The sequence below is a fragment of the Bos grunniens genome, chromosome 7 (genome assembly GCF_055505025.1).
Source record: "Bos grunniens cultivar Pamir isolate PY7600 chromosome 7, Bosgru_T2T1.0, whole genome shotgun sequence".
NCBI lineage: Eukaryota > Metazoa > Chordata > Mammalia > Artiodactyla > Bovidae > Bos > Bos grunniens.
In genome coordinates, this window is record NC_141171.1 from 51,606,389 (window position 1) to 51,617,781 (window position 11,393).

Sequence of the window (11,393 nt, forward strand, 5' to 3'; positions counted from 1 at the left end):
TTCCTTGATATAAAATTGAATTCATTTATCTAGTACTGGTATTTGAATATTTACTATCTGATTAAAATGTTAGATATTTAGAGAACTTAAAGAAGCACAAAGATTTCTTTGTGCTTCATTCATTATAAGATGAACCCTTGGTGTAAACTAGATTTCTCTGTTCCTATTTTACTTTGTAGGTGGTAGACTTGCTGTTGGCTCGGGGTGCAAATAAAGAACATAGGAACGTGTCTGATTATACGCCGCTGAGTCTAGCTGCATCTGGAGGATATGTTAATATCATTAAGATTCTGCTTAATGCTGGGGCAGAAATTAATTCAAGGTATCTATCACCTGTTCATTTTATTATTCATGATTAATAAATTATGACCTTAGAGTTAAGTGTTTTCCCCTAAATATTTAGACAGATGCCATTTTTAAGCAAGATAATACTAAAATTGCAAGGCCAACAATTATTCCTGTAGTAATCAGAGCTTATTTCAGCTAACATGGCTGTTTTCAAAGAGGTTTCATTTCAGAAAACTGTTATATATAGTTAGAAATTTATAGCCTCTGAATAAGGGTTGTGTTTTTAATTGTGAGATTTTCCTAATTATGAGATTTTCTAATTTTGAGACTAAACAAATAAAATCTATTCTTTGGTGTTAGAAAGCTTTCTTTTCACTGAAACTTTTACATTTTTTATGTTCTCTCTGCTTTTAAAAAAACAACAGGCAACATATTATTTTAATTTTCTGAGCACATTTCCCCCCTTAGGACTGGGAGTAAACTAGGTATTTCTCCCCTGATGTTGGCTGCAATGAATGGACATGTTCCTGCAGTGAAACTGCTGCTTGATATGGGTTCAGATATTAATGCCCAAATAGAGACCAATCGGAACACAGCTCTCACCTTGGCGTGTTTCCAAGGCCGAGCGGAAGTAGTGAGCTTGCTTCTGGACCGAAAAGCCAATGTTGAACATAGGGCAAAGGTAAGCATTTTATAACTTGTCAACTACTTCAGACATATTTCTAATAGAAAGAGCATAATATAACATAGCATAGCACACTCAAATTGAATGTGCTATTTTAAATTTTTCTAAGTTAAAATTAGGAAATTCCTGCCCCAGTGCAGGATTGTAGAATAGTGCTATCCAGTGGTCGTTGACACACTGTCACCATTCCTAACTTTATTAAGGACAGCTAAGATCTCCTTTAATGAGACAGGTGCTTTACCATTGGTAAAAATCTCAATCAAAAATTACTTTATAAATTACAAAACTGAGGGAACTAAAATTGAGGCAACTATAATCTGCTTGTAACAGATTATGACAATTTAATGACAGTGTAGCATTTAGAAAGTAGGAGTTAGTATGTCAGTGTTTATAATTTCTCTTCTTAGCACTGTTAGGTACTTAGACCCCCTGAAACATGTAGCTTATGTATAATTCTTTATAACCAGACAATGGTCAATTTAGTAGTCATTCCAAATTGAAAATGTCTGAATGAAAGTCTCTTATTTTTTCCCCTGATTATCACTTTTTTATTTCTTAAAAGAGACAGTTACTGTCTCATGTAGATTTATAATAACAGAGATGTTATGAACTGTTTTTTATTACCATAAGGTAGTATAAGTTAATTTAATCTAGCATGTCTTAACAGAATCTAACAATTTTCACTTGCTATTTTAGTAAAGCTTAAGAGTGAATTTTGCTTAGCTCTCTTGGGAGAGAAAATTAGAAATAGAATCCACTTATAAGTCATTGTTTCAGTCCTTTAAAGAAATCAATGTAATTTACCCACATAATTTTTTGGTTTAAACAGACTGGTCTTACCCCCTTGATGGAAGCTGCTTCTGGGGGATATGCAGAGGTTGGAAGAGTTCTCCTAGATAAAGGAGCAGATGTCAATGCCCCCCCTGTGCCTTCCTCAAGAGACACTGCTTTAACAATAGCAGCGGACAAAGGTCACTACAAATTTTGTGAGCTCTTGATTAATAGGTAGGTAAATTTTATATTTGTAAAAATTTCCTATGATCCCTTTCATTTTTCAGAGCCTTTACAGTTAATAAAATTGTTTTACTTTATTTGACATTTAAAAGAACAGAGTATTTGCTGCTTTATAAAAGAGAAAAGATAAATTAGAGAAAAAAAGGAAAAGTTAGCCACTTCTCATAGGAAGCAAGCTATACTAACATTCTTTGATTTGTACAGGGGAGCCCATATTGATGTTCGTAACAAGAAGGGAAACACACCACTTTGGTTGGCATCCAATGGTGGTCATTTTGAAGTCGTGCAGTTGCTAGTGCGATCAGGTGCTGATGTGGATGGAGCTGATAACCGGAAAATCACACCTCTTATGTCAGCATTTCGAAAGGTAACTTGATGTGGACAAAAATGACAGAATTTGTTTAAAACTACTGAATTTTAAGTTGAAGTCATAGGAGAAAGATAAATTGGTCTTGAGGAATTGACGCTGTTTCTATATACACACCCCTGCTATCTGTACTCTCTTTATGGCCAAATCTAAGAGCTGTATGGTAGTTCCCTATAAGCAACTTTGCTGTTAAATAACTTCATATCTTGAAGAGTTTTGTTATATTTTTGTACATAAAACATGAGATTTCAGGGCAGATATTATGGGTAGATAGATGTTTAAGAGGAACAAAAACAAGTAGACTCTCATAAAAATTTATTATACCTCCTGTATACATTAAGGTTTACTTCTCTGCTGTATATTACAAAGCTTTCCCATTAAAATTGTGATAGACTATAAACTACTTAACATGGCTTACAAAGCCCTGTATGATATGGCTCATGCCAGCCTCAGACCAGTCATTTCTACTGCCGTACCCCTTTGCTCACTACACTTCAGCCACTGGCCTAGAATTCACTAAATTTTTAACTTCCTGAGGCCCTTTGCTCACTTTCTTTTCCTGAAATATTCTTTCACTTGCTTTTCACCTTGCTCACTTCTCGTTATTCTTTACGTCCACTCCTTAAATATCATTTCTCAGAAAGTCCTTTCCTAACTTGCAATCTGAAAAGTTTCTCTTGTTCTGTTTTATAGTTCACCATTATTTTCTTATCTCATTTTGTAATTATACATGCAAACATGTATTAGTTTTTTAATGCTCCTCTCCCCAGTTAGGGGCTTCCTTTGGTGGCTTGAATAGTAAAGAATCTGCCCCAGACCCAGGTTCAATCCCTGGGTCAGGAAGATCCCCTGGAGAAGGAAATGGCAACCAACTCCAGGATTCTTGCCTGGAGAATTCCATGGACAGAGGGACCTGGCAGGCTACAGTCCATGGAGTCGTGAGGAATTGGACATGATTGAGTGACTTTCACTCTCACTCCCTAATTAGACTGGAAGATCTATGAAGGTGAAGATTCATGATTGTCTTTTTCACCACTATTTATACCTAGTTGTTCAGCACAGTGCCTGACACACACTAGATGGTCAGTAAATAGCTATTGAATGAAAGCAATGTAAGTTACCTGTCTTTTAAAAAATCTTAAATATTTTTTCCGATTTTTTCTTTCCTTTAAATTGAGATATAACATATATATTAAAAGTGCACAAATCTAAGATGCTAAGTTTAATGAGTTTTAATAAATGCATATACCTATGTAACCCACATCCCATAAAGATATAAACTACTTCCATAATCCTAGAAACTTTAATCGTGCCCATTCTCAGTTAATTCCCTGCCCAAGAGGCAACTACTTTTCTGGCTTTTGCCACCATCAGACTAATTATTTTTTATTGTTTTATTTTTTGGCTACACCATGGCACGTGCAAGATCTTATTTATAGTTATCCCACCAAGGATCAGACCCGTACACATGCACTGGAAGCACAGAACCTTAACTACTGGACCACCAGGGAATTTTCCCCATCAGATTACTTCTTGAAGATGTTTTAGAACCTTAGTATTAGGGGAAACTATGCAAGTTTGGTTGTTAAAATAGATGTACTTTTAATGATTACAGATCATCAAGCCTCTGATAATACCATCTAGAAAATGTTTCACCTAGATTCAAGTCATAGGACTCAGATAAATATGACAGTCCACCTTGTTTAGTTTAGATAAGATAGAGCCAAAGTTGTTGTAGTTCAGTCACTAAGTCGTGTCTGACTCTTTGCAACCCCATGGTCTGTAGCACGCCAGGCTTCTCTGTCATTCACTGTCTCCTGGAGTTTGCTCAAATTCATGTCCATTTAATCTGTGATGCTATCTAACCATCTCAGCCTATGCCACCCCCATCTCCTTTTGCCTTCAGTCAAGGTCTTTTCCAGTGAGTTTTCAGAGTTAATTTCCTTTGGGATTTACTGGTTTGGTCTCCTTGCAATCCAAAGGACTCTCAAGAGACTTCTCCAGCACCACAATTCAAAAGCATCAGTTCTTCTGCACTCAGCCTTCTTTATGGTCTAACTCTCACATCCGTACATGACTACTGGAAAAACCATAGCTTTGACTAGATAGACCTTTGTCAGCAAAGTGACGTCTTTGCTTTTGAAGACACTGTGTAGGTGTATCATAACGTTCCTTCCAAGGAGCATGCTTCTTTTAGTTTCATGGCTGCAGTCACTGTCCCCAGTGATTCCAGATGCCATGATCTTGGTTTTTTGAATGTTAAGTTTTAAGCCAGCTTTTTCACTCTTCTCTTTCACCCTCATCAAGAAGCTCTTTAGTTCCTCTTCACTTTCTGTGGTTAGAGTGGTATCATCTGCATATCTGACATTGTTGATGTTTCTCCTGGAAATCTTGATTCCAGCTTGTGATTCATCCAGCCTGGCATTTCACATGATATATTCTGCATATAAGTTAAATAAACAGGGTGACAATATACAGCCTGGATGTACTCCTTTCCAATTTTGAACCAGTCAAAATTATCAGTTCCATGTAAAGTTCTAACTGTTGTTCTAACTGGAGGAGGGAATGGCAAACCACTCCACTATCCTTGCGGTGAGAACCCCATGAACAGTAAGAAAAAGCAGAAAGGGGCAAAATAATGCTTTGGAATTTAGAATATCCTCTTTTAGATCTAGTTTCCCTTTTATATTGAGAGATATTTCACATCACCAGTTTTTATTTTATTAATAGATTTATTTCTATTTCTATTCAAAAGTATTTCTATTTTCAGTGGGATGTGAGCAAATTAAATTTAGGAGAAATGTCATTTGGTCTTCCATGTATTTCCCATCATGTTGTACTTAGCTCTCTCTGTTCATATTTTCATAGTTTCAATTGTTAAGTTTAGTAAATTCTGAAGTGTTACTATACCTTTTACTCTTAAGTTTTTAAGGATATGGGCCAGCTTTCAGTGCTTTCTTTTGTGTACTTTTTGTTGTACTTTTTACAGGGTCATGTAAAAGTTGTTCAGTATTTGGTTAAGGAAGTCAATCAGTTCCCTTCTGATATAGAATGCATGAGATACATAGCAACAATCACTGATAAGGTAGGTTTAATATGCTGTTGAAGCACATTTTTATTCTTTATGGAATTATATACCAAAGTATATGTTAACAGCCTGTTCTTTTCATTCTTTATAAGACAGATAACCTGATTTTTCAGTGATTAGTTTCTCCATTTGCAAATGAAGAATGAGTATAATTTATAAATTATTTTGAGATTTTCTGCCTAATACAGACTGTAATTACAGCAACTGCATCTAAACTTTATCATTAGATTATTAGTCTGATTAGACAGTTTTCTAAGAACACATAAACTTTTTAAGAAAATGGTAGCTTATTTTGATTTTTCAGTCTAACTCTAGATTCAAAGGATAACTTGATTTGGTTTAGTAAATATTCAATAATTTGGGCTTTAAGCCCTGAACTTTGGTGTACTTACCAACTCAAGTTTTATTGGCCTCTTTTTGTGTTTCCGTATTTATATAATTCCATTTCTGGTATAGGAACTGTTGAAAAAATGTCACCAATGTGTTGAGACAATTGTGAAGGCTAAAGACCAACAGGCTGCAGAAGCAAATAAGAATGCAAGTATTCTTTTAAAGGAACTTGATCTGGAAAAGGTGAGTGAGAAATATAATTTTCCTTTTTAGAACTGGTTGAAAATCTAGTAGAATACATTTGCTACTTATAGGACTATAATCTTAACAAAATCTCTTTTTATAAAATGATAAATTATCAAACTACCATCAGTTTTTTTTATTCTGACCTGTTATACAAAACATATTTTTAACCATATAAGTGAAGAATTAGTTTTTAAACACGTCACAGTTTTCTACATGATATTATTGCCTAAGCTGTTTTACCATTAGTGTAGGCAGAAATTTATTAAGACATTGGAAATCTTTCTTTATTATAAGATCTGGGGTATCGGTTGTTTATTAAATTCTTAAAGAGTAAATGTCTAAGTTTCCTTGGATGTGCTAATATAATGGAAATTTTTTTTTAAAAGATCACCTTTCTGAGGCTCAGTGTGCCTCAGAAAATGAGGGTGTTCTTATGAACCCAGAAGTTATATTAAAAGAATAAATACTATAATCAAGTAGAGTTAGAATGTGTGAGATAGCTTAACATTAAGATATTTCATTGATGATAAAAGAAAGGGGAAAAATCATTTTAGAGATGCCAAAATTTTGATACCAATTCTTAGTTTGTTTAGGAAAAAAAAAAAAAACTTGTTAAAAAAAAGAATAAAAAGTTGCTTAAAATCAATAAGACAAAAGATAACTTGCCCAGAATGAAAAATAATTTCATGGGCAATTCACAGAAAAAGAAATATAAATTTTCAGTAAATAAATGGAGAAGGCACAGCTTCATGAATAAACAAAGAAATGCACAGTGAAAGAGTGATTTAAATTTCCTTTGCCAGACTAGGGAAACTCAAAATTTAAATGTTTGGGGAAAAAACATTTAAAGGTTTGATAATAGCTGTTGATGGCTAGGATGTGGAGAAATTAGCACTCTGGTATGACTTTTGATACATGGTATAAATTAGTGTAATTATTAATGGAGATGATTTGACAAATTAAAAAGAGAGCATACCTTTACTCCAGTCATTCCTCTTTTAGAAATTTAGCCTAAGGTAAATACTTTGACAGATGCTCAAAGATGCATTCACTGTTAAATAACTTATAATAAGGGGAAAGGTAAAAACCTTAAAGTTTTATCATTAGGAAATTAAGTAAATTCTAATACCTCCATGATAAACTTGATTATAGTTAAAATCACAAGTGGAAAAAATAATACTCATTTTAAAATAAAGGGAAGTTTAAAGTTTGATGACTTCTATGGTTCCTTCCATGTCTGTAATTTTATTTTTGTGTAACTACCCAGGGGTATGGTCAGCAATTCCCTGAACAGCCATTTTGCTCTTATGCTACAAAAATGATAAAATAATTGTTAACTGAATATGCAGTTTCTTCTTTCAGTCCTCAGACCCTTTCTCATTTACATAGGCAGTTTAGAGACTTTATTTTTTTTTTCTTTCTTTGGCCACACTATAAAGTGCAGAAGAGTAAAATTTGGGGCTTTGTAGGCCATACAAACTGTCATGACTCTCTGACTCTGCTGTGGTAGTATGAAAGCACCTACAGACAGTGGTTAAATGAATGTGTTCCAGTAGAATTTTATTTATGGACATCAGAATTTTAATTTTGTGATATTTTTGCATGTCATGAAATGTTTACCTTTTCATTTTTTTCAACCATTTAAAATGTAAAAGTTATTCTTAGCATTCAAGCCATAATTTGCTGATACCTAGTTTTGGATAAATAAAAATGTTAAAAATAGCTTATTTGTGACTTAGAATTGTAAATTATAGTTTTGAGGAAAGTGCTTTACCAGGACAACTGGACTTCATTGTCAGTTTCATATGGTGAGGATTTTTTAGATAATTTCCATAGAAATGTGAGTAATTTGATGTGTTTTCTGTTTGTTTCAAGCTTTCTTTATGATGTGAGGCAACCACTGTCATGTTCCCCTTTCTGAAAATAAATAATTTCTATAATGGCCTCCTAAGGACATTTTCATAGTGAAATTTGTTAATATCTTATAAAGATTGTAACAGCTGCATTTTAATTAAACAATGCCACATAAATCTAGGTAGTCAGCAATCTACTTTCTGTCTCTATGGATTTGCTTATTCCAGACGTTTGATATTTGGAATCATCATACAGTATTTGGTCCTCTGTGACTGGCTTCTTTTGCTTCATGTTTTTAAGGTTTATCCATATTGTAGCATATATCATTACTTCATTTTTTTATTGCTGAATAATATCCCATTATATAGATACACAACATTTGGTTTATGCATTTATTAGTTGTTGAACATTTAGTTTGTTTCCACTTCATAGGTATACAAGTTGTTTGTTTTGTTTTATTATGGAATGTTTCATGAATTTGTATGGCATTCTTATGCAGGAGTAGTGCTAACCTTCTGTATTCAATTTTTTTTGTAAGTTTGGTGCCAAAGCAAGCATGGCATACAAGTTTTTGTATGAATATGTTTTCATTTCTCTTGGGTATATATCTGGGAATGGAATTGCTAGCTCATATGGCAGTTTTGTGCTTAACCACTTGAGAAACTGCCAGATTGTTTCCAAGGTAGCTGCATCATTTTATAATCCTACCAGCAGTGAATGAAGTCTTCAGTTTCTTCTCATTCTAACCATGATTTATCTGTCTTTTTGATTAGCCATCCTAGTGACAGTGAAATGGGTGTCTCATTGTGATTTGATATGCTTTTCCCTGATGGTTTGTGATATTGAGCATCTGTGTTTATTGGCCATTTGTATATTGTTTGTAGAAATGTCTCCAGATCCTTTGCCCATTTTTAATTGATTGATTTGTCTTTTCATTATTGAGTTATAAGAGTTCTTTATCAATTCCTGATACAAAACCCTTACCAGATGTAAGATTTGCAAAAATTTTTTCCTATTTTGTTTTTTCACTTTATTGATGATCCCTTTGAAGCACAACAACTTTTAATTTTGATGATATCCAGCATATCTGTTTCTTCTTTCGTTGCTTTTATAAATGTGTGTTAAGAGTGACATACATGAGAAACCCCATGTATCATAAACAAAAGCATCATTTCATTATTTATTTTGAATCATTGCATTATTGTTAAGATGAGATAAAGAGTCGGGAAGGACTTAGTGACTAAAACAACAATTTTATTCACAGTCAAGAGAGGAGAGCAGAAAGCAAGCTCTTGCAGCTAAAAGAGAGAAAAGAAAAGAAAAGAGAAAGAAGAAAAAAGAGGAGCAGAAAAGAAAGCAGGAAGAAGACGAGGAAAACAAACCTAAGGAGAATTCAGAACTACCGGAAGATGAAGATGAAGAGGAGAATGAGGAAGATGGTGAGAAATGGACCGTCTGAATTAATGATAAAAATTCTTTGTGTTTATCAGCTTGGGAGAAGGCAACGGTACCCCACTCCAGTACTCTTGCCTGGAAAATCCCATGGACGGAGGGCCTGGTGGGCTGTAGTCTCTGGGGTTGCTAAGAGTCGGACACGACTAAGTGACTTCACTTTCACTTTTCACTTTCATGCACTGGAGAAGGAAATGGCAACCCACTCCAGTGTTCTTGCCTGGAGAATCCCAGGGATGGGGGAGCCTGGTGGGCTGCCATCTTTGGGGTCGCAGAGAGTCAGACATGACTGAAGCGACTTAGCAGCAGCAGCAGCAGCTTCATTTTGAGTGCTTTTTGCTCTCAAAACTAATTCTAGTTAAATGTTCAATTACTTTAATCTGAAATTGACAGTTGACTTCTGTATTCAGTATTTCACATTGTAAAGTGACATAGACAAACAGAAGGGGAAGACATTCAGGTGTAATTTAAGTTCCCTGTAAAAACATTATGTATGTCCTAAAGTGATACCATAAGAGGTTTGCCAGCTTTTCTTCAGGTTCTTCCTTACTCTCTCATTCCCCAGTTAGAAACTGGGGAGAGGTCTAGTTCCTCAGTTAACTAAGGTTTAGTGTTGAAGCTGTATAGCACTGGGGCCCATTACTCTCAAAGAATTGTTTATTGTACAGTCTGGCAGTTATAGTAATAGGCAAATGATTTTGCTCTATTCGAATTCTAATTCTAAAATGCTATTTTAAAAACTTCTTAAATCCAATCTGTATTGTGATTTTTGGTTAGTTCATGAGACTAGCATTTCAAAGCTTAAGACTGTTAATGTTTTTGTACTGAGTTAGACATCAAAATATGATACTTTCATTCTCACAACTGTAAAGATTTGTTTATTTACTAGTGAATACTGATAAAAGGAAATTATGACTAAGAGTGAATTATGAATTATTAGGTATATTCTGTCACAATTTGTTTTGAGATCTGTGGCGCTCAGTGTGATTTATATCCTTTTTCACAGTGGAGCAAGAAGTTCCCATAGAACCTCCTAGTGCGACTACCACCACCACAATTGGAATCTCTGCAACATCTGCAACATTCACAAATGTGTTTGGGAAAAAAAGGGCCAATGTTGTGACAACTCCTAGCACCAACCGGAAAAATAAGAAGAACAAAACCAAAGAGACTCCTCCCACTGCACATTTAATATTACCAGAACAACATATATCCTTAGCACAGCAAAAGGCAGATAAGAATAAAATAAACGGAGAAAGCAAAGGTGGTGGTGCAGGTGGGAATAGTGATTCAGATAACTTGGACAGCACAGATTGCAACAGTGAGAGTAGCAGTGGTGGTAAAAGCCAAGAATTAAATTTCACTATGGATGTGAATTCCTCTAGCGATAGGAGATACCCCCTACTGCTACTCCATTCCCAGGAGGAAAAGACAAGTACCGCTGCTTCCAAAACTCCAACACGGTAAAATTTTCTGACTTGTTAACTCTGTACCTACCTTTCCTTTTGCATACCTGGCACAAGAACTTGAAGTAACACAAGTTGTGTTAAATAATTTAAGTCTACCACATTATCTGTCTTCAACATTTAAAACTGAAACATTTAAAACCGGTGTCCTCCTAATCGTGTGCTAGTTATGAAAGGAAATTATTAGAACTTTTAAGATTTAATTTTGAAGTTGAAAATGTTAGCATACTTTGGTTTTACTTTAATTATGTCATTTTATTGATTATATATAGTCCTTTTGGCTTCTGAATCCATTTTAATACTAAAATAAATGATGGACTCTTTGCCCTATTTCTGTTTTTCTGAATTGTTAATAATTTGATGTGCCAAATTTTAATTCAAATATTTCAGCAAATCTCTTGAGCTTCTATCTTAAAATTTATCTTTTATTGGATTTGATATTTCTCTTAGACTTGAAGGCGAAGTGAATCCTAATTCCTTATCAACAACCTACAAGTCAGTGTCATTGCCATTAAGTTCTCCAAACATAAAGCTGAATCTGACTAGCCCTAAAAGGGGGCAAAAAAGAGAGGAAGGATGGAAAGAAGTTGTCCGAAGGCAAGT

General features: G+C 34.5%; 1 protein-coding gene and 1 non-coding gene across 7 annotated transcripts in view; one reads left to right on the forward strand and one right to left on the reverse strand.

The window, feature by feature from the left end:
* ANKHD1 (ankyrin repeat and KH domain containing 1) overlaps positions 1–11,393 on the forward strand; it is a 107,085-nt gene that overhangs the window by 82,886 nt on the left and 12,806 nt on the right. For all 6 annotated transcript variants that reach the window (XM_086411988.1, XM_086411989.1, XM_086411990.1 and 3 more), the window contains 9 exons: positions 180–322; positions 757–970; positions 1,803–1,978; positions 2,192–2,354; positions 5,344–5,439; positions 5,899–6,015; positions 9,137–9,311; positions 10,331–10,787; positions 11,241–11,387. In XM_086411988.1, the coding sequence (XP_086268114.1) occupies positions 180–322; positions 757–970; positions 1,803–1,978; positions 2,192–2,354; positions 5,344–5,439; positions 5,899–6,015; positions 9,137–9,311; positions 10,331–10,787; positions 11,241–11,387 (1,688 nt within the window). The remainder of the gene's footprint in view (positions 1–179; positions 323–756; positions 971–1,802; positions 1,979–2,191; positions 2,355–5,343; positions 5,440–5,898; positions 6,016–9,136; positions 9,312–10,330; positions 10,788–11,240; positions 11,388–11,393) is intronic.
* Positions 8,327–8,428, reverse strand: LOC147369488 (U6 spliceosomal RNA). The gene has a single exon (XR_015168666.1). It is a non-coding gene; the product is annotated as a U6 spliceosomal RNA (small nuclear RNA).